This window comes from Sphaerulina musiva (genome assembly GCF_000320565.1).
Source record: "Sphaerulina musiva SO2202 unplaced genomic scaffold SEPMUscaffold_11, whole genome shotgun sequence".
Lineage (NCBI taxonomy): Eukaryota > Fungi > Ascomycota > Dothideomycetes > Mycosphaerellales > Mycosphaerellaceae > Sphaerulina > Sphaerulina musiva.
Window position 1 is genome coordinate 867,554 of NW_016017393.1, and position 26,423 is coordinate 893,976.

General features: G+C 51.4%; 10 protein-coding genes and 1 non-coding gene across 11 annotated transcripts; 6 read left to right on the plus strand and 5 right to left on the minus strand.

Moving 5' to 3' along the window:
• Nucleotides 1-195: 195 nt before the first annotated feature.
• SEPMUDRAFT_166570 (tannase and feruloyl esterase) lies at nucleotides 196-6,599 on the plus strand. Its single transcript, XM_016908241.1, has 2 exons — nucleotides 196-905; nucleotides 984-6,599. Exons 1-2 carry the CDS (start codon nucleotides 296-298, stop codon nucleotides 2,135-2,137), a joined length of 1,764 nt encoding a protein of 587 aa, XP_016757069.1. The 5' UTR covers nucleotides 196-295; the 3' UTR covers nucleotides 2,138-6,599.
• SEPMUDRAFT_93270 (uncharacterized protein) lies at nucleotides 2,028-5,988 on the minus strand (the record flags this gene model as incomplete). The annotated part of the gene is made up of 2 exons (XM_016910608.1): nucleotides 2,028-4,053; nucleotides 5,782-5,988. 2 exons carry the CDS (start codon nucleotides 5,986-5,988, stop codon nucleotides 2,419-2,421), a joined length of 1,842 nt encoding a protein of 613 aa, XP_016757070.1. The 3' UTR covers nucleotides 2,028-2,418.
• Nucleotides 6,600-6,780: 181 nt separating the features above from the next.
• On the minus strand, nucleotides 6,781-10,309 carry SEPMUDRAFT_159035 (uncharacterized protein; the record flags this gene model as incomplete). The annotated part of the gene is made up of 4 exons (XM_016907819.1): nucleotides 6,781-6,920; nucleotides 6,997-8,898; nucleotides 8,982-9,955; nucleotides 10,057-10,309. 2 exons carry the CDS (start codon nucleotides 10,307-10,309, stop codon nucleotides 8,994-8,996), a joined length of 1,215 nt encoding a protein of 404 aa, XP_016757071.1. The 3' UTR covers nucleotides 6,781-6,920; nucleotides 6,997-8,898; nucleotides 8,982-8,993.
• Nucleotides 6,832-8,955, plus strand: SEPMUDRAFT_52645 (SGT1-domain-containing protein; the record flags this gene model as incomplete). Its single annotated transcript, XM_016909236.1, has 3 exons — nucleotides 6,832-8,206; nucleotides 8,255-8,568; nucleotides 8,782-8,955. 3 exons carry the CDS (start codon nucleotides 6,832-6,834, stop codon nucleotides 8,953-8,955), a joined length of 1,863 nt encoding a protein of 620 aa, XP_016757072.1.
• Nucleotides 10,310-10,627: 318 nt separating the features above from the next.
• On the minus strand, nucleotides 10,628-14,393 carry SEPMUDRAFT_136283 (uncharacterized protein; the record flags this gene model as incomplete). The annotated part of the gene is made up of 4 exons (XM_016902765.1): nucleotides 10,628-11,386; nucleotides 11,443-11,667; nucleotides 12,757-12,880; nucleotides 13,237-14,393. 4 exons carry the CDS (start codon nucleotides 14,391-14,393, stop codon nucleotides 10,811-10,813), a joined length of 2,082 nt encoding a protein of 693 aa, XP_016757073.1. The 3' UTR covers nucleotides 10,628-10,810.
• On the plus strand, nucleotides 12,131-12,280 carry SEPMUDRAFT_t74. The gene has a single exon. It is a non-coding gene; the product is annotated as a tRNA-Tyr (tRNA).
• Nucleotides 14,394-15,171: 778 nt separating the features above from the next.
• Nucleotides 15,172-16,280, minus strand: SEPMUDRAFT_159038 (NAD(P)-binding protein; the record flags this gene model as incomplete). Its single annotated transcript, XM_016907820.1, has 3 exons — nucleotides 15,172-15,428; nucleotides 15,500-16,116; nucleotides 16,194-16,280. The coding sequence occupies 3 exons, from the start codon at nucleotides 16,278-16,280 to the stop codon at nucleotides 15,353-15,355; spliced, it is 780 nt and encodes a 259-aa protein (XP_016757074.1). The 3' UTR covers nucleotides 15,172-15,352.
• Nucleotides 16,281-16,557: 277 nt separating this feature from the next.
• On the minus strand, nucleotides 16,558-18,210 carry SEPMUDRAFT_151844 (uncharacterized protein). Its single transcript, XM_016907075.1, has 2 exons — nucleotides 18,056-18,210; nucleotides 16,558-18,007 (listed from the first exon to the last, which is right to left on the minus strand). Exons 1-2 carry the CDS (start codon nucleotides 18,091-18,093, stop codon nucleotides 17,350-17,352), a joined length of 696 nt encoding a protein of 231 aa, XP_016757075.1. The 5' UTR covers nucleotides 18,094-18,210; the 3' UTR covers nucleotides 16,558-17,349.
• A 1,303-nt stretch (nucleotides 18,211-19,513) lies between these two features.
• On the plus strand, nucleotides 19,514-21,348 carry SEPMUDRAFT_73294 (Arylsulphatase; the record flags this gene model as incomplete). The annotated part of the gene is made up of 2 exons (XM_016910021.1): nucleotides 19,514-19,718; nucleotides 19,787-21,348. The coding sequence occupies 2 exons, from the start codon at nucleotides 19,514-19,516 to the stop codon at nucleotides 21,346-21,348; spliced, it is 1,767 nt and encodes a 588-aa protein (XP_016757076.1).
• A 270-nt stretch (nucleotides 21,349-21,618) lies between these two features.
• SEPMUDRAFT_151845 (uncharacterized protein) lies at nucleotides 21,619-24,674 on the plus strand. Its single transcript, XM_016907076.1, has 3 exons — nucleotides 21,619-21,689; nucleotides 21,758-24,521; nucleotides 24,600-24,674. Exons 1-2 carry the CDS (start codon nucleotides 21,632-21,634, stop codon nucleotides 23,461-23,463), a joined length of 1,764 nt encoding a protein of 587 aa, XP_016757077.1. The 5' UTR covers nucleotides 21,619-21,631; the 3' UTR covers nucleotides 23,464-24,521; nucleotides 24,600-24,674.
• Nucleotides 24,675-24,885: 211 nt separating this feature from the next.
• On the plus strand, nucleotides 24,886-26,251 carry SEPMUDRAFT_136288 (uncharacterized protein; the record flags this gene model as incomplete). Its single annotated transcript, XM_016902766.1, has 2 exons — nucleotides 24,886-24,994; nucleotides 25,056-26,251. The coding sequence occupies 2 exons, from the start codon at nucleotides 24,886-24,888 to the stop codon at nucleotides 26,249-26,251; spliced, it is 1,305 nt and encodes a 434-aa protein (XP_016757078.1).
• Nucleotides 26,252-26,423: the final 172 nt, after the last annotated feature.

Here is a 26,423-nt window from a genome sequence, read left to right on the forward strand (position 1 = left end):
TCCACTTGGTTGCACAAGATGGACCTCCGCGTACCTTTACAATTCACCCGCGACACGAGTCACGACGTCTCCAGGCCCGGCATGTCGCTACCGAAACTCCGTCAATCTATTCGATCGACCAGAACGTCCCGATGAACAACCAGTTTAAAAGGTACTCGGGCCAGCCAGGCCAGGCCAGGCCAGGCCACTGCGACACTCACTACATGTACTCTCTCTCTCTTGAGTTCGACCCTACCAACTACCATCTTCTCGCCCGTGTCTTGCTGCTACCTTCTACCGTTTGGTCACAACAACAATGCGAATTACACCATGGATCATGTTATCGACCGCCGTAGCTGGTGGAGTCCACGGAGCATCTCTATCTCATGTCTGTAGCACATCTTACATCCAAGCAGCATTGCCATCGGACGACACTCTCCCAGGTGTCACTATTGATGCATCTTCCGTCATAGCGGCAGCAACATATAATGCTTCTATGACGGGGAATGTCATGTACCCCGACACCGGTGCTTTCGACTATTGCAACGTAACATTTGCCTACTCGCACAATGGCAGAAACGATCGGGTAATGGTGACTTACTGGATGCCACCCCCTTCGAAATTTCAAGGACGATTTCTTGCCACGGGAGGTGGTGGGCTGGCCATCAATTCGGGAAATGATTCGGTTGCTGGCGGCATGGCATACGGCGCCGCAGCAGGTCTGACCGATGGTGGTTTTGGTAGCTTCGATCAGCAATGGAATGCGGTATTCTTACTTGCGAATAACACGGTCAACTGGGAGTCTGTGCACATGTTTGGCTACCAGGCCGTTCACGAAATGACTATTCTCGGGAAGGCCTTTACAACCAACTTCTACCAGGCGAACAGCACGAAGCTGTATACGTACTGGCAGGGATGTTCAGAAGGTATGCAATCCAGAGGACCTACAGTCTGTGAGATGAGATGAGAGCGAGCATCGTGAAGCGACTAACACCTGGACACAGGTGGGCGCGAAGGTATGAGCCAGGTCCAGCGCTTTGCCGAGACGTACGACGGTGCCATCATTGGAGCACCAGCGATTCGATACAGCTTTCTACAACCCAATCAACTGAGCCAAAACATACAACAGCAGACTCTCAACTACTTTCCACCCACCTGCGAGCTCGAAAGAATCGTCAATGCCACTCTGGAGTTTTGTGATTCTCTAGACGGGAAGACAGATGGTGTGGTCTCGAGGACCGATCTCTGTGCCCTCCATTTTGATATCAACTCCACAGTAGGCCTTTCCTACTCTTGTCCTCCCGCTGCAGGCACGCCTTCACTCGGAATCGACCCCACGCCTGCTCAAAACGGCACCGTCACTCAACAAGGTGCCCAGGTAGCTTGGACCGCCTTACAGGGCCTCAAAGACTCGCAAGGTCGTCAAGTCTACATTCCCTACCAATACGGCACCCCTTTCCTCGACGGCTCCACCAAATACAACAACGCAACCCAAACATGGTCTGTCGGCCAAAGTGCCTACGGCGGAGAGTGGATCGAACGGTACCTCCACCTCCAAAACGCCACCTACCTCCCCACCCTCGAAAACATCACCTACGACACCCTCCGAGACTGGTTCATCGCCGGCTACCACATCTACGGCCCAACTCTCCAAACCACCTGGCCCGACCTCCAGCCCTGGGCCTCTGCGCCAAACAAAAAAATCCTCCACTACCACGGCGAATCCGACGAAAGAATCCCCCCCGCCTCCTCCGTCCGCTACTGGAACTCGGTCCGCACCTATCTCTACCCCGAACTCTCCTACAACGCCAGCGCAGCAGAAATGAGTGTTTGGTATAAATTCTACATGGTACCAGGCGGTGCACATTGTTCCAACAACCCTGCCGAAGCGAATGGACCGTGGCCGCAGACGAATTTGGCCGTCATGATAGATTGGGTGGAAAAAGGGGTGGAGCCGGGGAAATTGAATGCGACGCATTTGGGAGGTGAGTGGAAGGGACGGCAGGCGGAGATTTGTGCGTGGCCGTTGAGACCGGTGTGGAGGGGGAGTGATGATATTGATAATAATAATGGGACGAGTATGGAGTGTGTGTATGATCAGACGTCGTTGGATACGTGGCATTATGATTTGGATGCGTACGAGTTTGAGATTTATTGATCAGGGGAGAGGGGGGAGAGGTGATGGATGTGATTGGTGGAGAGATAAGAGAGAGAGAGAGGACATTGCACTTGAGCAGGTGCCCGGAGAGAAAAGGTTGAAACAACCTCGTATAAAAAAAGAGCTGATAGTTGATCGGGGATATGTTCGAATACAGAAGAACAATCGCCTCACAACGTCACATCATCATCCCCGGTTATGCAATGCCCACCCACCAACACCACGCTTAAGCGAAAAGTCATCAACACAAAAACCAGAGCTCGAAACGTCGGCGACAGCCTCTATTTCGCCTCAACTTGCTTCCGCCCCTTTCTCACCCCTTCCAACTTCTTCAACAAAACCTCCTCGACTCGCTTCTGCTCCTTCCACTTCTCCGCCCCCATCTTCATTCGGACTCCTGCGACGACCATCAATCCCACACTCCTCAAACTCCTCTTCTTTTCCCGAAAACTCATATCAGGCGTAACGCCAATCTCCTCCAATAGTCTCAAATCCTCCTTGTTACAAGCATTGTACATGCTCACCTGCAACAAGAAGTAGTTTTTCGTATGGATCAAATCAGCACGGAACTGCATTTCTCGATGCAAGCTGGCTCGCAGGAACTGAATTTGCTTTACGAGACCTTTCAGTTCAGATTGATGGCGTTTCGTCAGTGCTGATGAATTGTCCTGAGCCCGAACGAGATCCTGAGAGTGCTCGGCGGAGTATTGCGCCTGCTTAGCAGAAGCTTTGGCTGCTTGAAGTTTAGCTTTGAGTGACTCTTCTCTCTTCATGGAAGCCGAGAGTTTCGCTGCACGGTCTTGAAGATGAGATTGGAGGGTACGGATTTCCAATTCTGCGTCTTCGAGATCACCTTGGTTGTTGTTCTGGGCATGGAAGTTCGCAGTGTCTTCTGCACGCGCACGTTGCAGGCGCTCGCGAAGTTGGCGTTCTTTGCTGGCCGCACTCTGTATTTGGGCCTCGCGCTCTTGAAGATCCATCTGCAGCTGATCGACCTCGGACTGAGCATCGCGTAGCTGAGCGCGGAGTTCTGCTTCTCGACGGGCGTGACCAGATGAAGATCCATTGCGGTCTTGGAGTTGAAGTTGCAGATCCTCCAATTCCTGCTTGGCGCGCTTGAGCTCCTTGATGTTATTTCGATGCTCACGCTCCTTGCTCGTTTGTGCTTGCGTGCGGTTCTCCAGGTCTGCAATTTGTACTTGCAAGTCTTCAATCTCCGCTTGAGCATCCTGCAGCTGTGCTTGAAGCTCACTCTCTCTCCGCTTCTGACTTTTGTCGGCCCTGTCACGTTTTGTAAGCTCGATCTGGAGTTGTTCTGCTTCAATCTTGGACTTCTTAAGAAGGTCATGGAGTTCGCCACGCTCTTCTGCAAGTGTCTTCTCCTGCTCTGCATACTGCAGCTCGGCTTCCAAAGACTCCACCTTCTGCTCCAGCCTCGAGATCTTGCTATGCGCCTCTGCAAGTTGTCGCCTCAGATCCTCGCGATCACGAACCGGCGACAAATTTGTCTTGGTTGTCTCAGCTGTCTTGAGGTCGATGCGAAGCTTTCTGATGGTTGACTCCAGCGTATTACGCTCGGTCTCTGACTTGCGTAGTTGCGCCCGAAGATCATTGCGCTCTCTCACAGGAGTTCCCTCGGACTTGGCAAGTCTTGCCTGGCTGATCTCTACCTCAAGGTCCTGAATGCGAGAGTTGAGCCGGGCTTTCTCGGCCTCAACTTCGACAAAATGCTTATCTAGCAGCTCGATTTCTGCGTCTAGGGCATCCTTTTCCTCGTCGAATTCAGCTTGCAGCTGTTTCTTGATCAAGGCAAAACGACGTTCGGCATCCTCAACGCCACCCTTGCTGGCCATACGAGCTGATTCGAGCTCTCGCTCGAGCTGCCGCACATCTTCCTGCCGCTGTTCCATAGCCTGCTGAAGCTTTGTGCGAAGCTGATCCAGCTCGTCTTCGAGCCGTGAGATCTGCTCATCCTTACCCTTCAGTTCAGAGCCTTGCCTGCCTAATATGCTCTGATCACGGTCTGCAGCCTCGCTACGCTTCCGCAAGTCGGCGAGCTGCTGCTGCAGGGTTTTGTTTTCATCCTCGACAGATTGGCAGTGCAGGTCCAATTCGTCCAGCTCAGCTTCTTTGTCCTGTTCAAGTTTCTGCAGAGCTTGCTCGAGCGACCGTACCTGATCAGCTTGCTGCTTGAGGAGACTATCTTTCTTGGATGGAGTCTCCATTGCGCCTACGCGTGCTCTGAGACTCGTGATCTGTTGCTGTTGATCCTTAACTTCGCGTTCCTTCGCTCTTAGGTCTGACTCCAGGCGCTGGATCTGTTCATTCTTCTGTCGTAGCTCGGCATTGTCGCCGGACTGGAGGGCAGTAATGCGGCTCTGAAGGACCTGCATTTCCTTTTCACGAGCTTGAATAAGTCCATCCTTTTCGTTCAGCTTGGCCTGCGCGCTAGCAGCAGCGACTCGCAGCTTCTCTTGCAGCTCGCTGACCTGGCCTTCAATCTCGGTTCTTCGTCCTGTCTGCTTGCGGAGGGCTTCGTCACGAGCACTCTCTGCAGCGCGCATGCGCTTCTCGAGATCTGATAGCTCATCATTTCGCTCCTCGATGACTCGCGACTTGTCTCGTAGCTGGCTCTCCTTCTCCTGGATGATGCAGTCCTTCTCCCGTAGTCGGGCATCGGTCTGCTCAGCTTCAGCATCCCAGCTCCCACGTGCCGTTTGCAGTCGTTCTTGTAAAGCTCGAATCTCGCCATCTTTGTCCGCCAGTTCTCGTTGAACGTTGCGAAGCTCGTTGTCCTTCTGCCGTACTTCTGCATGGTGATTGTTTTCTGCAGTCTGCAAACGTTTTTCCAATGCTCGTAGCTGCTCGCTTGATTCATCCAGTGCTTGGTCTTTCTGCCTCAGCTTATTTTCCAAATCTACAACATCGCCTCGCAGCTTCTTGGTGGACTTCTCGCGATCGTAAGAAGAAGTGACGCGTTCCTCTAGTTCGGCAATGCGCGCATTCTTGCGATCCAGCTCCTCGTCCTTCTCCTTGAGCTCGTTCTCCATCTCGTCAATGTCCTGCTGCATGTGGTCGACATTGGCGTTGTCCTGCTGGAGAGCTTTGACTTGCTGCTGCAATTCCTCCAGTTTCTCGTCCTTTTCATCGAGCTGTCGTTCGCGGTCCCGGATATCTGCTTCCAAGTCGCCAATGTCATCCCGTAGCTGCTGAGTCTTGTCAGAGTCACCACCCGCGCGCTCGGCAGCTTGCAGCTGTTCCTGCAGCTCCTCGAGTCTCGCATCCTTTTCATCCAGCTCCCGTTCGCGATCGCGTACTTCTTGCTCAGCATCCAGCAATTGATCTTTGAGTCGTTGCACTTCACCTTCATCACTCTGCAGTTGCTCGGCCTGGTCGAGCTTCTCGCGGACATCGTTCAACTCCTGCTCTCGCTCGTCGGCAATCTTCTGCGACTCTTCTGCCATTCTCTGCAGGCGCTCATACTCTTCCTGGTCCCGCTCACTAGTGTGCCTCTTCTTGACTTTTTCTTGATACTCCTTCAGATAGACCTTGTACTCTTCCAGCTGTTGCTCCGCATCTTGTAGTCGTTTCCGCTGCTTCTTCAAGTCGACCTCCAACTGCGCCTTGTTCGTCCGCAGCTCCACATTCTCCTGCAGCGTCTGCTGCTGAAACTCGCTCCCACTCTTGCGCATCGCATCCTCGAGGTAGTGAATCTTCAGCTTCAAGCCAAAATTGTCCTTCTGGATCTGATCGAGCTTGGCTTCTTGGTCGCGCAGGGTAAGGACGTTCCCAGTCTCGAGCACACCGTTCCTTTTGCTTGGCAGCTGCGGCATGGGCGTTGAGTCCAGCATGGACGAGCTGACTGGGTTGGGAGCAACGGGCGTGACTTCACGATCGCCGGAACTACCAGTGTAATCGTCCAGCATCGAGGCCTCAATGGGTAGTCCCGGTGTCGGTCTGCTGCCAAAGCTCGCGCGCAGTCCCGCCGGGGTCTTGAGATCGCCCGTCATGTTCTCCTTCTCCTCCAGAAAGCTCTGCTGCATCAGTTGATTCCTCTTGGCGCTCTTGAGCAATGGCGTGAACTCCTGCCTGCCCGTAGGATTGCGCTTGTTGACGAGGGCCGTTCGCGGTCGCGGCGTCCGTGTCGCCGCCGGTCCAGGACCACCGCGGAGTCCGCGCATGTGGTTTCTGATATCCTGCGCGGCATCTTTGCTGGGCGATCGGAAAGGCTGGTTGAAGGACATGTCGACGAGGCCATTCTTGCTCGGGCTGAGGAAAGTGTCGTTCCCTCGTTCCGTTCCCGGCGTGTTGATGTAGTGGTGAGCCATGACCGGCAATCAGCTGCTGTTAGTATGCCGCCGCATACGACTGAAGGTGTGTCAAGCGCTGCGGTGCCAAATGTTCTGTAATGCTAAAGAAAAGTAAGGTCGTAGTAGTGCCTCTGCGCGTGTCAACAAGCTGGCTGCCTCGAAGTTCGCGTTGTTTACCGGTCACAACAAACTCCAACCTTAAAAAACGGGTCCCTCGGTCGGCGCAACTTCGGTCGAAAACTTCCCGCCAAGAGGACGACAAGAACATCATCCGCCTCCACCTCCTACAGCTTCTTCCGCTCCTCCACGTGCACACACTTCACATATCAGCATCGCACAGCGTGGAAGCCTTGCGACGGCTATGAACATATTCCTGTGGTATCCATGGAAGACCAACTCCCAGATGATGGCCTGAAGTGGTTCGGCGAAGGCTTCGATGGCTTCCCTAAGCGTCTGCCAGACGATTGCGTAGAGTACGTTATACATGTTGTCCACGGCGGACTGAACTCCACTGCCGCTCTACGAACAAGGCTGAACGAGATATTGAAGGCGGCAAATGAGTTCAAGAAGACGCTACTCAAAGATTACATCTGGCAGCGGCAAGAGTTCGACCTTGCGCTGCATCCGAAGATCGACCTGTCGAAACCAGATCAGAATGAAGCTGTTAAGACCGTTCCCCACTTGCGAGGACGGACAGACTTTGGTGACTCAGTAGCAGATGAGTGGCTTGTCGTGCATCTGCTGCACGAACTGAGCAAGAAGTTTCCGGATGCCTGGATACGCGTCTACGACACTGATGGCGAGTTTCTGCTCATCGAAGCTGCCAATTCGTTGCCGAAATGGCTCAATCCTGAGATCGCCGAAAACCGCGTCTGGATTCATGAAGGCCGTATCAAGATCATCCCACTCGATGAACACTCGCCACCACGAAACCTGACTTCAGAGGAGGCGCTATTATTCATCAAACGAACGCCAGACAAGCTTCTCGTAGATCCATCGATCGAGAAAGAAGCTTTCCATAGGCTCCAGGAATATCCTTCAGCTATCTCTTCTTCTTTTCATCATGCTCTCGTAACCATCCCAAGAAGATTGGCATATCTCCTCCATCGAAATCCATCTTATATTTCGCCCGCTATCGAAGCTTTCTACTTACGAGATCCGATCAGTCTGAAACCTCTTGCCACAAAAGATACCAACACCCTCAATTTTCCACCTGAGGACTTTGTCACTGTGAGCGTCAAGTTCACAAAGGTGGGTTATGCTCAGCTGCGAAGTCAGCTATTCGACCCGCCTCCAGCCTGGACTGGTATTATCCCTCGAATGCAGGATGAGAAAGTGGCGATCGGGATGAAACTTACTTGTGGGTTCGAGATGGTGGTGACCGACAGCCAAAATCAGGACAAGCGGGCCGTGCGGGAGATGAAACTGTTGTTAGAAGACATGGAGAACGGAGAGGAGGACTTGCCAACAGATTCAGAGCTGAAGGAATGGCCCAAGACGCAAGATGATGAGAAGTGGCTTGACATCGACTATAACGACTTCGAGAAGGAACTAGATGGCAAAGGGGAGGCGCGCGGCAAGAAGGGCGGCTTCGGCGATCAAGGCGCGCAAGACAACCTGCGAAAGATGGTCTCCCGGTTCGAAGACTTTCTGGAGGACGATGAAGCTGGAGTAGATGGAGTTGACGATATGGACGATGATGATGATGGTGATGCCACCAGTTCATCCTCTGTGAATGACGACGCAGACACGAAAACGAGTACAGGTCCCTCCAAAGCCAAAGACTTTGCAACATCAGAAAGAGGAGACGATGAGTCCGAGGAGCCACCGACCTGCTTTAACGGGCCGGAAGCTCTCGAAGATATGGAGTTCGAGCGCGCCATCCACGACACAACGGCTATGCCAGACTGGCATCTCGAAAAGTCTGGCTTGCTGGACGAAGCGCGCAAACTGGCTTTGGAGGATGACGACGCAGACATGAGCGATATTGACGAAGATGAGGAAATGCGGAAAGTCATCGAGTTGATGGAGCAGGAACTCAAAGGTCACGGAGCTCTGAACCTTGAGAACGGGACGTACAAGAAGGTGAGGTCCACAGATAATGCTGCGAAGAGCAAGCCTGTCTTTGGTCCGCCACGGCCACCCAACATGTCTGCATTTGCAACCACCACCAAGCCTACGAAGAGCAAAGCCGTTAAATTTGCGAAAGATGACGAAGAATCCGCGGACGAAGAAATTCCTCCGTCATCACGAAGCGATCAAAGTAAACAAATAAGGCTCACTCCTCCTGCCTTTGCCAAAACCGGTCCTTTTGATAATCTCTCGGAAGTTGAGGAGGGCGCGGAACTCTCTTCCGATGAGGAAGAATTCAATGACGTGGATCTGGACTTGGCCAAGAATATGCTCGAAGCGTTCAAAGGACAAGCAGGCATGAGTGGCCCTGCGGGAAATCTGATGAAAGCCTTGGGCGTCAGCATGCCGAGAGATGAGGGCGGAGACGATGAATGAAGAGGGAGGATGTAGTGATGACTGACGACTAGTAATCATCACCAATCCGGCACCAAGTCATTGACATGCCGACTACTCCCTCTTTTCACAGTTCTTGCGGCTTCAGCTCCCACAATCGGTAACATCTTCATCCCCTTCTTCTTCATCTCCCCTGGCACCAACTTCGGATCCAGCAAGCCAGCTTGCACAAGCACACTCGCCTGATCCCAGTAAATATGTTCCGATTCGAGTTTCGTTCCCACGACATGAAAGATCGACACCATCACAATCTCAATCTTGCGGTTCGTGGGAGGAGTCCCCGGTAACAGCCACGAAATCTCCCTCGTATGTCCAAAAGACAGATAAATCTCATCCACAATCCGATCGGCACCGATCGTCCGACTGAGCAGTTTCAGAATCGTCGCTCCAGGACCATCACCACCAGGTTGTAAAGGCGTGAAAAACTCATTATAAAACTCCCCGATGTCTTCGGCTCCCACGCCACCCGTTAAGGTCGGAGTATGGATAATATGCGCCGTCTCCCTCGTCTGCTTGACCATAGCTTCAATTTTCCCCGAGTGGAGATATGACACGTGATGATCACGCACCGCTTCCACATCCGGTTCGACACGAAAGCCTTTTCGCACGGTAGTCAAGGAGCGCGTAAAAGCGAGTTTGGCAGCGACGGGATCGAATTCTTCCAAATCCGATTCGGCAAAACCGGAGCGACAGCCCGTGTACGTGTAAGTTTGAAAGGCGATGTTGAGGCGTTCGCCATAGCCGATTCCGGGATCGATGCGCTTCTTGACCAAGGACCGTTTGCCTTGCAGACCAAGGACTTCGTGGTGTTGTTGGACAGTGACTTCGTTTCCTGCGAGATGGACGAGGACTTTTACGCCCGCGGGGTATTTTGTATGGATGGAGGGAATGACATTGGGGTAGTATGCGACGATGGCCACGAGCTTGGGATGATTGGGTTTGGTATGGCCGAGAAGAGCGAGGTTTGCTGCTGTGCCGTATGCTGATTGCTCAGGTCGTCAGCCATCCATCCATCCATTCCATCCCATCCTCTCGCAGTCCTGACCAAATCTCTTCCCTTTCCTTTTCTTCTCTCTTACTCACCTACAACAGCATACTGTTCACTCACACCAAATTGATCTCCCACAATATGCAACCTTCGAATAAAGTCATCTCCGCCTTCCAACAGCGGCACATATACACAATGAAACCCCTCGTCTTTCCAAGCTTGCATAACCTCTTCATCGAAATCTTCGGTCTCGGCGCATAGCGCTACATGTGCAATTTTGCTCTTATTGAGCGAGTTGAAGAATGATGGGTCTTGTGAGTTGAACCAGGGCGTGTTGAAGGCGGACATGTTGGAGTTGGAGGGTTGGATGATCCAGGAACTGGACATGACATTGCTGGAAGTGCTGGGAGTGCATTTGGTGTTATTTATTGTTTTTATTATTATTATTTGCTATTACATCGTTACGCAAGTCCCACTGAAAACCGGATGGTGGTCACCAGAGCTGCAGTAAGTGGAGTGGGTGGGTGTGGTGAGGTGATGTCACGTCTTGCAAGGATCATGATTTCACGTTCTGAGGAAGTCTTGGCGATGGAGGATAAATACCTGAGGTATTCCGACTCAATGTTGTGCATTCATTTACTCACTCACTCACTCTACTACATGTATACACGATTGCCGATTTCCTCCACCTCAATCATTCAAGCCTTTCTAGCGGTACCAACGCCCCGCCGATAGTCGCCTCCTCCGTCGAGCATTCTGAAAATGTCAGATTGTATGATGATGGATCTGACAGCTCTTGATTAACCGCACCAACTGCGCTCCTTGCTGATGATTTCGCTGACACTGTTGCTACATGTATGCTAGACTTTGATTCCACAGATCCACAATGCCCGACTCGTCAAGCTGTCGAGATAGCAAAAGCGGGCTCGCCAGCTCCCGCAGCGAAAGATATTCAAAGTACTCCGGTCCTTCACCACCATAATGATACACCTCCCTGCGCAGGATATCGAAGCTATTGAAGCGCCAAGACATGTGTCGTGTCGCCCGTGTAATATCGCGCTGCATAGTGCGCGCTCTCTGATTGACTTGGATCCGAAACCTTCGAGCTCTTCGAGCGCCCACGGCAACCTCATGATAAATTCCAATCGAATGTCCCCAATAATATTTGACTTGCTCAATCAAAATACCATGTTCCGCTGGGAGACTGCCGAGCCATTTCGCTAGCTTTTCGATCCAATTGTCTGGACTCTCGAATGCGAGATGGAAGATTTTTCCTTTGCCGTAGAAGTGTCGAGCTGTTCTCTTGCGGACTTCTTTTGAGATTTGAAGGCCGATTGGTGGCTTGTATTGAGCACCGATGGTGACGATTGGCGGCGTGGCGGTGACCAGGTCGATGATCTGGTCTTGGAGTTCCTGGGGTAGGCTCTGTGCCAGCTCGTCGAAGGATGGCATTGTTTGTTGTTGTGATGTTCACCTGTCACAAATGTGGGGTGGTGTTGGAGTTGTCGTTGGAGTTGTCGTTGGAGTTGTCGTATGGAATGAATTGTCGTATGGAGTTGTCGTATGGAGTTGCTCTTGGAGTTGCTCTTGGAGTTGCTCTTGGAGTTGTCGTTGGAGTTATTCTCGGAGTTGTCGTTGGAATTGTTCTCGGGGTCGTCGTTGGAATTGTTCTCGGAGTTGTCGTATGGAGTTGTTCGATAGAGCTGCTTCGATACGACAGAGATGTGTGTAGAGAAAGTTAGAGAGAAAGAGAGAGAGAGACTGGGAGAGGAAGACTTGGGAGAGTAGAGTCTGACCTCCATTATGCTTTCTGGTAATTCTCTACAGTCCTGACCACCCTGTACCAGTACCAATACCAATACCAGTCCAGTAAAATCGTCCACTGAAGCTACCAGATTCTCAACCCAACCCAATAATCTACCGATCCACAGAACATACATACCAGGTATATACCCAAACTGTGACCATATACCTACAAGCGGGTATATGGGACTCGAGTCGTTGGCTACTATCGTAGCAATATATGTGTGCAGTAGGCAAAGTCCATATTTAGCTTCTAGGAATTCCAGGTAGCTTCTACGATGTATCCGGATGTGAGCGGAGCGATATATTTTATGAAATATGGCGTTTCAACCAATCAGATCAGCTATTCGGTTTCCAAAACCGTTACTCTCAATAGCTCAGCTGGAAGAGCGCAAGACTGTAATTGTACCACACCACAACGTCATCTTGAGGTAGACACCACCCATGCGGTTCTAAAAATAGAACGACGCTAACCCCATTCGGATTAGGCCCGCGGTTCGATCCCGCGTTGGGAGATCACGTGAAATCTTTTTGTCCGTTTCGAGGTTCGATTATCTCGTTTTGTTTCTAAAATATATGCAAAGTTGCAGACTCCCTCCTGCTTTTTAGCGCAGGTTAGTTAAAGATTGAAAAAATTGTTCACACGCACAAATTCTACGGTTAGCTAGGCAGCTACTGTATACTAACTTTTCCACCAGATGTGCGAAAAAGAAAAGGAAAGAACTTGACGACTCGAACATTCTTTCTCTCCTTGACTCTAGTCTCGTGAGATCTGCCTGCATGCTTACTCAAACCAAAACGTCTGTCTGAACAACAATCTCTCACATGCCTCTCCAACTCCTCTCGCCTGCCTAATCATTCTCGCCTTCACGCTTGGAATTTCCCAAGTTCCAAGTGTTGACCCATTGGCAACAGAAAGGAGATGAAATATCTCTAGAACCCATACATTTTTGCGTTGGATTGTATTCGTCACGATACCTTAAGGTACCTACATTAGACCTCGTCTGATGGGAATGATCTTGGATGACAGAATCGGCCATATAGTGGCGCCAGGGCTTGGACTTGGTCATGACTGGCATCCATGGTTCGTTGGGGGAAATGCGTGCGATGCCACTGCTGGTGCATTCGGTCAGTGGGCTTCATCAGCTCTATCCTTTAGCTCACTATTTCTCTCGCTCTGTAGGTATGGTCTTCGATGCTATCCATTTGCGGAACTGGCTAAGAGATTGAACTGGATACATGACTGCACGTTCCTTTGCAAGGTGGAAGATGAACGGAGCAACTCTCAATTTGTATGTATTTTATCAGGTAGTACAAAGAATCAGCCGGTTGCTTTGGTTTTCAAAGGACATTCATGTAAAAATCTCTTCTCCTTCTCATTCAACTTCGACGATGGATCTAAACCTCTTTGCAGCACGCCAGTTCTGTTGAGCTGTGATATCTTACAATGATGTTATGCGTCCACGGCATACTACGGATACTGTACAGTCTTCTTCCTTTCATGTGTTCTGCTTCCTGTGTTCCAAGCGTTCGGTCTTCTAAACAGCATCTTCAGCATCGACTTGCCCTTGCCCCCTTCTCTTTTCCGCCGTTCGAGCCACTCGTGGAGAGTGAATCGAAGAACTTCCTCGCGTTTTCCCAATACATCCAGTCCTCGCTCCTCGCACGCCATTTGTACTTCGGCATATTCGAGTGCCTTGGACGCCGTTTCTTGCTGCAGCAGAAGCGAGTCGTCAAGTGCAAGATAGCTTACATGCTTCACGATCCGTTTCCTCAGCATGGACGAAGGCGGTGCAATCCGCAAACGATCCCACATCCGATTATGCAGATTGAGGGTAGACGACAGATGTAGAAGCTGGTCGTCTCTCAGCTTAGCTAGCAACTTCGTTGCATACTGCGTGTGTGTTGTCGGCCAAGCTGACGTCTGTGCCTTGCTGACTGCCGTCTCCTCCACTGTAGGCTCTTCTATTCCAGCTCGAAAGGAAGCTGCCCTCCTCTCTTCACTCTTTCTCCTCATGCCTTCAATCTGCTTTGGAATCCTGCATGTGCCCGGTGCAGCAGCAGGAATAAAAGGTACAATCAATGGTAACCATTCTCCGAATAATGCAACCAAGAGGCCAAAGAAGGGTAACTTCCCAATGTCATGATTATTCCTCACCAGTAACTGAAACTCACTCCTCGTCATGCCCACCTCAGTTTGCCTCGTCACATCCACATTCTCGTTGTATGCGCGATGCCTCTTGATGCGTGTTTTCAGCAATTCCGCAGCTTGGCGATTGAACCACACTGCTTTTACCCCCATCCAGTAGAAAGAGCCATATGCTCTGCCAAGACGAATGTAGTACAATGCGATATTGCCATCACCTTGTTCGGGAAGCTTGAGGGGCGGAGGTATAGTGGAGCGGGGTGGATTGAGAGGATCAGGTTTGCGAAGGCGCTGTATCTCGAACAGGGCGGCTTTTTCGTGTCGCTCGAGGTCGATTTCGAAATTTTGTGTCGCGTATGAGCGGGATTGGTAGAGGTGCGAAACTACTATGGAGCGGGATAAGGGATTGGCATTGTATCGGTAGGTGGGAGGTCGGTATTGCGAGACAGCGCGGATGCAGCTGCTCGGCCAGTTTGTTGTCATCGCATTGAGACACTGTCGTTGTTGTAGAGAAGGAGAAGAGTAAAGCGCGCGCGCCGAGAAGTTCAACAAAACTTACCTGTAGAAGTCGCGCCGACGAGGGTCATTAAAGGCGTCATCGTCATGATTGCCAAACCACAAACCATGGACCCAATTGGATGCGAGCATCGATATAGTTACACAGTTATACTACAGGTAATTTACTACACAGGTCAGAATACCTACAGCATCTTACCTTATTAGGTCAGATATCGTAACTGATACAGACAACATAATTGCATCAGTCTGGCTGATATAGGCAATCGCTCCCAATTATCTGCTCTATTCACTTGCTATAGGTTCTCCAATGGTGGTTCACGCGTAGCTTAGTCAGCCGTTCTCGTGGTCTCTAGCCGTCCTTCTCCCTCCTCACTTGCACTAATCTGACTTAGGAGAGGTAATTGTGAGAAGGCTATGCATTAATCTGGTGCGAGTATTTGCTCTCGTCGACACTGTCTGTCTGCAGTGATTGGAACATGCATCTGTCGGCTCACTTGGAAGCTTTCGAGTATGATCTATTGTCTCCACGTCTTCAACTTCAGAAGGCCAGAGCACCGCACTCAATTTGAGGGGCAAAACGGCCATGTCTACGACCCACACAATTTCACTCGTTCTACGAGTGAAGTGATTCGTGTTGATTGCAAAATAACCTGCTGCGGCTGAATCAAGCCTTGTTTCTCCTGTTTTTCGGTCTGATTCCGGGTCTGCACATTGCAGAGGTAGAAAAGTAGCTTGAGAAACTCGCATATACTATCGCTTTCTCAAGACTCCCTCGGACTACTAGTTCTATTCGTCACCTACTTACTGATTTTTCATGTCTCATACCTCATACACCATAATTTGCTCCAAGTACATGCTGTCTTCACAGGAGCCAATGTACTCGAAACATCACAAGCCGTGGACATGACGGAAGTGTGTATGCATCACCATGGCAGATGCATAGGCGTCTTCAGAGCCTCGTGACCCTTGCCAAATACTGCCTCAGCGGTACCGATATCGCTGGAGAGGATTGTGTCAGCAGTTGCACCTGACCTTTTGCGACATCGTCCACGAAGACATTGTACACTTACCGTGGTCCTCTTGGAGCCCAATACTCCCCCGTCTTGCTGATGTCGAAAGTATCGGCCCACTCTCTGAGAGTACTGGCAGCCTCCTCGGGCGTCACAGCGCCTCCGTCGTCCCAAAACTTATCGAAGCCCACGTTCTTGGTCATTTCCGTGCGCATGAAAGCGGGATGCACAAGTGCAACTGCAATGCCATGTGGCTTCAAGTCCATGCTCAACAACTTACCGATCATGTTCAGAGCAGCTTTGCTGGCGTGGTGACCATACATGCCGCCACCTTCACTTTCATGTCTCAAAGTGATCGAGCCAGCTTCTGAGGAAACAAGGATGAGTTTGGAGCCCTTAGTGATGTTTCCATTCTTGTATAGGGCGCGTGTGATGAAGATGGGACCAATAGCGGAGGTTTTGTACATGGCAACTTCAGCATCATAGTCGGGCTCTTCGAAAGATTCCTTGAGAAAGACACCAGCGGAGATGATGACTATGTCGAACTTTTGACTCGAGAGCTGCTGCGCAAGAGCTTCGCCTACGTCTCTTGCGGCGACGTCAATATTTGAGAGCCATGTCACGTCTTGAATTGATGGTGGATTGCTGGAGCGAAGCGTGCCTGTTACTGACCAGCCCTGTGGAGTAAGGTCGTAAGTGCATGCTGAGGTGATCAGATACAGAGGTGTATGAGCTCCTGGAAGTGGTAATATACCTGTTCGGCGTAGTCCTTGGCGAGAGCGCTTCCTAGTCCCCTGGATGCACCGATGATGAGCACGTTGCCCTGGTTCCCACTCGCCATTTTGATGCTGATACACTCAATGTTGATGCCGAGCAGTGGAGTCGAAGCGTATCTAAACTGAGGTACCTCATGTGTAGTGCATACCTCATGTATGGTTGTCGAATGGGACATGTAAGGTGCCGCTTACTGTACGCGGGATGACGTCAAAGCAACCTACCGGAGCCGCCCGGCGGCCACTGCCGAGGCGTCCCGCTCTCCCGTACCTCCTACCTCCTACTTTGACTTCATTCTCCGTCTCTGTTGGACACTACCTAATGAATTAATGTATCCGTCAGCAGGCAACATAAGGTAGTACCGCTGGTGCGATCCTGGCAAGAACCACAAGAACTGCCATGCTCCTACAGCCGGCAGCTTATCACCTATTGGGAACTACACCTTACAGCTCAGATTCGGACGCTCGCAAGCAGAAGGTACTCCTCGATGATGGAGTTTCTTGACGCTGGCGGTAGTTCTTGAATCACGAGATGTCAAAAGCGCTGAGACGAATGCCGTTCCAGGTAGGGCAATATTACCACTCGCTAGGCCTTCTCCAAGGAGGAAGTGATCTTGGAACCAAGCTTTGGAGCATCCAGTACATTGAGTGGCTGCACAATTGTCACGCTACCTGTCATCGGCACTGGAGCGCACATTCCCGTCTCTCTCTCAATGAAAGACTGCCAAAGCACTTCTAGTAAGCCGGCTGAGTTGGGGAGTGAGGCGCTTGGTATCACGGGGAGTGCGCCGAGGAGCCTGAGCGAGGCGTTGCAGAATGCAGAGGATGGAAAACAGGGAATGCCGGAGCTTGCTCGGCGATGAGTCGGCGAGGAACAAGCTGCAGGTGGATTTGGCTATGCAAAAGATGCTTGATGAGATGCTGGAGAACGAAATGGAGAGTGTGGCGTATGGAGAGATGGTGAATGAACATTGATGATTGCGTCGCAGTACTGTAAAGCAGCACAAAAGGCAGACTAAACTCTACACAGGTGCAACCAAATTACTACATATCATACAAACATCTAGGAAAACCACCTTTCACAAATCAGCATTCCTTTCGCAATAACGCATAGATGCCTCAACGTCGACGCTCTCCTCATTCCGCATATCGTAAAGTCAAATTCTGGCATCCATCCACAAAGAATTCGGACAGCACCAAATGTGGTCCCACATCTCCGCCACACGTCTGGATAATATTCAAGCGCTCCTCCTGAATTTTGCCGAAGAGATTGATCGTCAATTTGGCCATCTGAACGCTCTGAGTAATCGAGCTCACTACTGGAATAATGGGGGAAAAGCCACCCAGCGGCGTGTCTTGAAAAAGGACGTCATACACGTGGACCTGGGTATCGCCGGGAAAGAATGACCCATTAATGTAAGCGTAAAATCCAGTGGCCGTGTCTATCATAGCGTCTCCATTTGGGTTTTCATCATCTTTGACCGAGCTGTCCTGAGTAGTTGTCCAGTTCGCTGCGAGGGCTTTGTTGGTAGTGAAGGTGACGGGATTTCCGGGGTTGGGGGAGACGACCAGCCATTGGTTGACTAGAGAACTGTCGGAGGATGTTTCGACGTATACGTGTCTACCTGCTCCAGGGGCTAGTGTTGGAGGGGTTCCATTGTCAAAATCGATTGTTGGAGTTGGGCTGGGCTCGGCGGTTGGAGTTGGGTCGCCAGTGTCGATGCCCAAGAATGTTGTCGCTATGGTGGGGTTTGCGAAGCCGATGAGTGGAAGATTGGCAGGTGTAGCGAGTGAGCTGGGATGCGTCAGAGGAGTGCTGGCTGAGAGATATCGTTTCACTTACATGGTGGAAAGAGCTGCAATGACAACGAAAGTCTTCATTTTGGCGGTGGTTGAATGAGGGAAGTTGTAAGTTGTGTATGGCAAGGAAGGGACAGTTGCAATGAGATTGTTGTTCGAATCGTAAGGAAATGGACCAGCAGCTGTTGGGCAATTAAGCCGGACTTTATAGTCTCAAGTCAGATGCCCTTGAGGCTTGAGTGTAGACATGCGGAGTCTTCGTGGGGTGCACGATCTCGCGTTCTAGTGCCCTTTCGGGCTGTCTCTGCCGTGCCACACTTTTTGAGATGCCCAGTCCGATGAATCTGATCTCTATCCCGGCGAGGTCCCTTCGAGGTTCCTTCGAGGTCCCTTCGAGGTCTGCCTGTGGGACTGATTGATGCGGATAGACTGAGACATGAGCCGGTTGGCAGTCGGAACCAGCTCACACTTGCCACCAGAGCGGTTCAAGTTCCATCGCTGAAGGCTGGAGGACTTGTTCGAAGCATGCTCTGCGTTACGTTATGTGCGGTTGTTGTACAAGCAAGCATGAATCTGGCCATGAACTTGCAGCTACCTGTATCGAAAGTACCTATGTTCGAGAATTATCGTTTTCAGAGGGAGGCACAAAGGAGTCTATAGAGGATCGAGCATCTCCAAGGTGCTACCTCCTAGCGTTGTCACAAGAACATGAAGGATCAGAAATTATTGCTCGTGGAGGTACCTCTAGTGATGTTGATCTGCTCATTCTTGTCGCGCATCGTGAGCCGTGTTTGACGCCGTGTCTAAGATCATGATCTCATGGCCCCTCTGGAGATTTTATTCAGGGAGCTTGACGCGGGTCGGGCATTGGTGTCGACGATATCGATGTCGATAGTCGCCCATGCAGGTACAATTATAGTTACCCATGCAGGTCCACTACAACATGCAGGTACAACGGTTCCATCGGTATCTTCGGGCCGTTGCTTTATGCGTTGACTTCACGTGCCGAGTGTGTGAGTAGAGACGGCGGAGAGGTGAGACGTGAGGTATGAGATATGAGGTATGAGGGATGAGAAAAGAGGACGGGAGGGAGGTCCAGAATCCAGAATGTCGCCCGAGCGTCTTGGCAGCGCCAAGAAATATGCTTGTTTTGCTTGTCCCCGCCGCCACCCCGATCATCTATTCTCCCATCACGATTCTCGAGACAGGAAGGCGAGACTTGTCTATTACCAGTGCAAGAAGCGCTTGGCCAGGCCCAGAGAAGCAAGCGTGTTGTGCTGCGGTGATCTTGATCAAGCTACGCTCCGGAGATTGCCCCGACGCTGCATTTTGCCTGGCCTTCCCTCGATCGCAGCCTGTATCGTCGTTCGTCCTTACAATCTGGAACCTTGGGGAGATGGCGTCGCGAGGGATTCTGGCCGTATTGGCTCTTCTACTTGTTGCTACCTACTCACAGAAGACCAGTCAACAGGATCCCGCTGGTGGCAACACCCAGCCAAACATGATCTTCATCTTGACAGATGACCAAGACCTACACATGGACTCTGTGGCTTATATGCCGCACCTGAAAAAGCTCATCATAGAGCAAGGAATGACGTTCAAAAAGCACTATTGCACGGTGGCACTCTGTTGCCCCTCGCGCGTAAGCTTGTGGACTGGCAAAGCCGCTCACAATACTAATGTGACAGATGTGAATCCGCCATATGGTAGGTGATCATATCCTCGCTCTCAAAGCCCCGTCCTAGTCTTGTCACGCTGCTTGCTGAACTATCAGCAGGCGGCTATCCCAAATTTGTATCGCAGAGTCTCAACTCCGCTTACCTTCCTGTATGGCTGCAGTCCCTCAACTATGCAACATACTATGTCGGTAAGCTCTTCAATGCACATAGCGTGCACAACTACGCTTCTCCTCGTGCAGCGGGCTGGACTGGCTCAGAATTCCTCCTCGATCCGTACACTTATGAGTATCTCAATGCTACCTTCGTCCGCAATCATGGAGAACCCAAGTCCTACGAAGGACAGTACAGCACTGATTTAATCGCTGCCAAAGCATTCGGGTTTCTCGATACAGCATTAGACGAATATCAAAAGGAGGGAAAGCCATTCTTCCTGACCATCGCGCCGACAGCGCCCCATTCGAATGTCCATATGAACACCCAGATTGACGGAAACTTCTCTGAGGGCTCGAATACCCAATCCCCGCCCATCCCAGCTGCTCGTCACTCCCACCTATTCGAGGACGTTGTGGTGCCTAGGACACCACATTTCAATCCAGTGGACGCCCACGGCGTATCTTGGATCTCTCGGCTACCCCGCCAAAACCAAACAAATATAGACTTCAATGACCACTTCTACCGCTCTCGACTTCGAGCACTACAAGCAGTTGATGAGATGATTCATGATCTGTTCATGAAGCTTGATGCAGCTGGTGTCACAGAGGAGACATTTGTCTTCTTCAGTACGGACAACGGGTATCATATTGGACAGCATAGACTACAACCTGGCAAACAGTGTGCCTTTGAGGAGGATGTAAACATTCCGTTCATGGTGCGTGGACCAGGGATACCGATCAACAGGAGCACAGACATCATCACCACGCATACGGATCTGGCGCCGACATTCATTAGTTTGGCTGGCGGGCAGCTGAGAGATGACTTTGATGGGCAAGTCATACCACTCCACGGCCTCTCTTCCCGATCGCTCAACCCACCTAACCACCAAATTATTGGTCGTGACGTTGGGTCATCTTTGACAACGCCTGCGAAAGATTGGTCGACTGAGCACATCAACATTGAAATGTGGGGAGTGATCATGTCAGAAGGAGATCACGGTTCTGTCCTCTACCCAAACCATACTTACAAAGCTTTGAGGCTTATTGCAGAAGAATACAGCTTGCTCTACACTGTCTGGTGTAGTGGGGAACGGGAGTTGTACGACATGAAGAAAGACCCGTACCAGACGGAAAATCTTATGGCCGCAGCGCAGAGCGACACTGCTATGTCGATGCCGCTGCAAACCCCAGGATCTGTCATCTTCAGCTCGCAAGTCACGCTCGTGGATCAGTCACACGTGCATTCGCGCATCCAGCTACTCAGTCGACTCGATGCGCTGCTGATGGTGCTCAAGACGTGCACGGCGCGAGCCTGCACGCATCCTTGGCAAGTGCTGCATCCTCTGGGGGACGTGAAAAGTCTGGCAGACGCGATGGGACCACAATACGACAGTTTTTATACATCGCAGCAGAAAGTGGCGTACGAGAAGTGCGAGAAAGGATTCATACTCGACAGTGAGGGACCAGTGAAGGTGGCTGCCTATAGCTTCGATGTTGGTGCTTAATAGAGACTATGTAAATGTAGGATAAAGGCATGGATATGTAGTCAGTAAGCAGCACGTCGCTGTCACATGCAATATCTGACTTCCGAATGAAACTTCGAGTTCACTTTGGACGAAAATAACGCTTGGCGTCGTCATTGCATGCCGGGTCCACTTTCCAACTACGGTACCTCCCACTACATGTAACTTGGCATTGTTGTATGCCATCTCCATATACCTGACCACATACGATGCATGACTAGGTAGGGCCAGATGAGAGCAATGTCCTGGTTACGCGACTGGAAGCATGAGCGATCAAAGTAGCCCGGAACTCGCAGTCGAGAGCGAGGCGCAATTCTGGACCGGTATGCAACAGCAACAACAACCGGCCCCATGCATGAGACTGACAGACAATTGATGGAAACCCGCACAGAACTCGACGATATTATCTCGCCAGACCTCACCACCTCGACCGCCTCTCTGGCGACTTCCGACGTCACCGCAGAGTCGCCGACGGGCTCGTTGTCCAGCTCTATCTTCGAGGATCACGGGCACATCGACGATGCATTGAGACGATACCTCGCCTTCGCCAGTCGACACCTGCGCGACTACCTGCCGAGTGAATACGACGTGGCACGATGCTGCTGGAAGCTGTTGGATGCGGAGCTGTTCAAGAGGAATGGAGCCTACGTGCGCCGGCAGATCCTATACTGCTTGCTGCAGGAGGAAGACACGAGCACCTTGCATCTGGCGGCGGCTGTGTTGCTCTTCGATGGGCGCGCCAACGAGTCTACCTTTGAGCTGATGCAAGCGGAGGGCACCTTTCAGCGCTTGCTGGACCTGATTCGCGAGAAGCGAGACGACGACGATGTCGGGCTACACCGGCTGTTATTGGAACTGCTTTTCGAGATGAGCAGGATACAGAAGCTATCGCGCGATGATCTTACGGCAGTGGACGACGCCTTCATTCTCCATCTCTTCCAGCTGATTGAAGAGCTCTCGTCAGACGCGAACGATCCATATCATTACCCTATTATACGAGTACTGCTAGCCCTCAACGAGCAGTACATGTGCCAGGCAAATGCGCCTAAATCCCCAGGGTCCGCAGACATCGGCGTGACGAACCGTATCCTCAAGCTGCTGAGCTTCCATGGACCTTCGTATCGCACGTTTGGCGAGAATTTAATCCTACTTCTGAACCGGGAGACGGAACTCGGCCCTCAACTACTAATCCTCAAGCTATTATACTTACTCTTCACAACGCCTAGCACGTACGAGTACTTCTACACAAATGATCTCAATGTGTTGGTCGATGTGATTATTCGCAATCTCCTAGACCTAGACGAGAGCCACGACTCCGATTTAGCGCCTGATCGTGATGGCCAGCGCGCACTGCGGCATACATACCTCCGAGTACTATGTCCATTACTGAAGAATTCCCAACTTGCGCACGAGGGACAAAACTACAAGCGCCTGGAGGTTAGACGTTTGCTCTACCTTCTTATTGATCGCACGAGTGCGCATTTTGCACCCGTTGATGAGACTGTGATAAGGCTGGTGATTCGGATCAAGCAGATCGATTGGATACGAGAAGAGGGAGACGAAATGGAAGCCGCAATTGAGGAAAAACTAGCTGCAGTCAGTGTTGCTTATGGAGTCACCGCGCAGAACGGCAGCAGTAGCGGCAATAGCGGTGATGAAGTCGTGGCGAAGAAGTTGTTGGGTATGAGTTTGTCGGAGGCTGGCGAGAGTTCGCTGAGCGTCTCAGTATCAGACGTCACTGCGAAAGTGGTCAAGGCCAAGCCTAGTGTCCCTATCCCGAGACGTATGCGCAAGACTAGCAAGGTCGCAGCGAACGGAGGACCTGGTGGAAGCCCTGCAACTACTCAGGCAGCAGTTGTGAAGGATGGGCTTGAGGAAAGGCTTTTGGAAGTCTCGCACGCTCCTCGAGATACTACCCAAGCTGTCATGATCGAACCAGAGACGCAAAGAAGGCCAAAGCTGCCGCCCGCGCCACCCAAGTCGAAATACGGACGGAAGGTGATTGCAGATACACTGAAGCCGAACGCTGCCAGTGTCCAGATTCCAATGAGAAATGATTCCAGGAGTCCATTTGCTGATGAAAATGCTGCCACTTGAAATGTCTTACAAATCGGCAGCTCGGGTAGATGGCCTTTGGATATGGCCGAACTGCTTGCAAGCACACTTGAAGCGATCCAGCCACGTTGACAAGCTTGACTACACCCGCCAAATATCAGGTCTGGGCTCCACAATTCACGGGGTCAGGACGAGGTTGGTCAGTCCATCGAACAGAGCTGGACACCCCAGCCGGACAAGGACAGCGCAAACTTGCAACTCATCGCAACAGATGAAAACTGGACAGCTTGTACCATCAAATTCGGCTGTGCGTTTATCTTGTGCTGTGCCACAACATTCGAGCTTATATCCGTGTCGTACGGCACTTGCGTTGGTATGCACTAGGCCGCATCCGTGGGCGTTACCTTGCACAAGCCACTAGCCTACTTGTTGTGCTCTTTGCGCCACTCTCTAGACATTTGTGACGGTGGCAGCCATGAAGAAGCCGTCTGCCGCATGTAAAGGAATGATGGCACACTTGTAGCTATTCTGCTCACGCGGCTTACGGCGTGGGCCCATATGGGGCAGAATGCTTCTCAAGGGCAATCACAACGTGAATGCTGTCATGTCCATGCTTCGAAAGTCCTCAATTAGCAGACTTGGCCATATGGGACACTGGAATCGGGCATATGGGCCCGACCGGACAGAGGCACAATGCTGTGTCACAACTTCCAAGTATGACGGGGGACTCACCCTGGTGGCTGGAATATGCTTCGCTTCAGCCTTACTGTACATCAGGCATCAAATGCTGCGAATTCAGGCATGCAAAGCGTATGATCAGACAGTAGAAGCCTGGTTATCTCAGCCGGCGATACCGTAGCGGTTCAATGGGCACATGCGCTATTCTCGAGCATTCTCACTTCTCGGTGTTCTTCAGTGTCCAGGAATTAGACCAACACCCGCTTCGGCTTCCAGTGGTACGATGATGATCAGTACCGGGCAGATGTACTCAACCGACACTGGCATTCACTCAGACGGAGGATTCATTCCCCACTGCTATCAGCCGGCCTTGTGGTGCGCACCACAGCATTACGATGCTGGGGCCATGTATCGTTCCATGGGTAAGGACGTCTTCAGCACTACGGCTGTTTCAAATCGTTTTTTGACCTTGTGATCCTCACGACTTGTCAACATTCTAGATGTACATTATGAGCAGGCTGCCGAGCTGCACAGATGACCTCTCTGGCCAGTATATCTCTTTCTCAGGTCGCACAGCGACGATGCCGCAGTCGTTTGCACACGCAGGTCTGATCGCGAAGTGGACGGGTAGTGCACATGCCCGTGATGCCGGTAATCAAATGCTATGACACTTGCGTTTGTTCGCATTCGCCACGAATTGAGCATTAGCCGCGCACTTACTTGCGCGGAGCAGCTTCTTACTTCAACCATCTTCTTCTGCTTCTCTATTGTCGCTGAGTTGTTTCCATGAACTTGCAGTCTCGCATACATCTCACCAGCAGTAGAAATCACACAAGCCAGATGAAGCTCTCACTCGCCGCTCTGTTTGCAGGTCTTGTGGCAGTAGCAACACCAGGTACGGCTCACCCAGTGAACCATATGTGATCGTAGAGTATATGTCCTAACCACTCACGCAGCCAAGATCATCAAGAAACAAACCTGGTTCACGGCCCAACGACCATATCCATATGGCATCCCAGATTACGATACGCCTGCCTACGGTGGCTCGCCAACTCCTTCCGGCACGACAGCCTCGCCACCCTACCCAACTGCGAGCTCTTCTGCCTCTTCCGAAGGCTCGCCAGTCGGTGTGACCAACAGCTCTTCCGTTTATGGCTCTACTGGCTTCACTCCGTTGTTCTCTAGCACCCCTAGGATTGGCACATGGACCACATCAATTTCGACCACGAATATCTCGCTCACCTGGCCTGTTACCCGCTCTGAGAGCACTCGCCCCGCCTGGCCTTTCACCACCACGGGCTCGACAGAAGGCAGTCCAGTCTCAGCTGGATCAAGCAGCAGAGCTTGGCATGGCAACTCGACCATCACCAGCCTTTTAGCTCCCACTGGCCTGACCTCGACGCTGCTGACGACCATCACCAGAAACACAACTGTGTATCTCAGCTTCACCTCTTCCACTGGCTCTACCGCCTTTTCTATCACGAGTCTTCCAGGGACAGGGACGGCCTATCCCTCGCTCACTACACCTGTCTCAAGCAGCAGCGTACCATACTATAGTAACGACACTACCACCACCACCACATCAGAGTCCACGCTCACTGTAACTGTGACCACGACTCTTTATACCACCGCAAGTAACAGCACCACCACCACTCTTGACTCACCCATCATCGCCACCTCGAACTCATCTTCCATTCTCACTCCAACTGCTTACTACTCACTACCCTACACCACACTTCCTTGGACTGGACACAGCAGTAGTAGCAGCAGCAGCAGGAAAAACTCGCCAATCATCGCTAGCTCTACCACCACCACCAATTCATCCCATCCATCCATCGGCTTCAGTAGTGGTTCACGCACTGGCACGTACGGCTTCACAACTTCAACCATCTCGCATTACTTTCCTCATACGTATGCCACTGCCGGACAAGGCAGTAGTAGTACTAATATAGAAGAAGATTCTCCAGTATCAGCTACGTCGAGAGCTTCGTCTGGTTTTGGCACTTCTGCCACGCCGACTGCGTATGGAACGGGGACGGGGACGGAAAGTGGTGATGGTGTGTTACCCTATGGTCCTTCTAGCTCGACGGAGTATGCTGGTCCGAGTGCTTATGGAGCGTATGGTGTTGATGGTGATGAAGGTGATGTTTAGAGCGGGTTTTAAAGGGGAGGGGAGTAGATTGAAGAGTAAAGTTGAGTGGACGAATGCAAGGAAATCAGGAGAAGGAGGAAAGGCAAGCTCACCAACGTAGGAGCTGGGAGGATAGAGAAAGGCCGAAAAAACAACCTGACCATGGGTGGGCACTCACTTGACATGAGTGGGA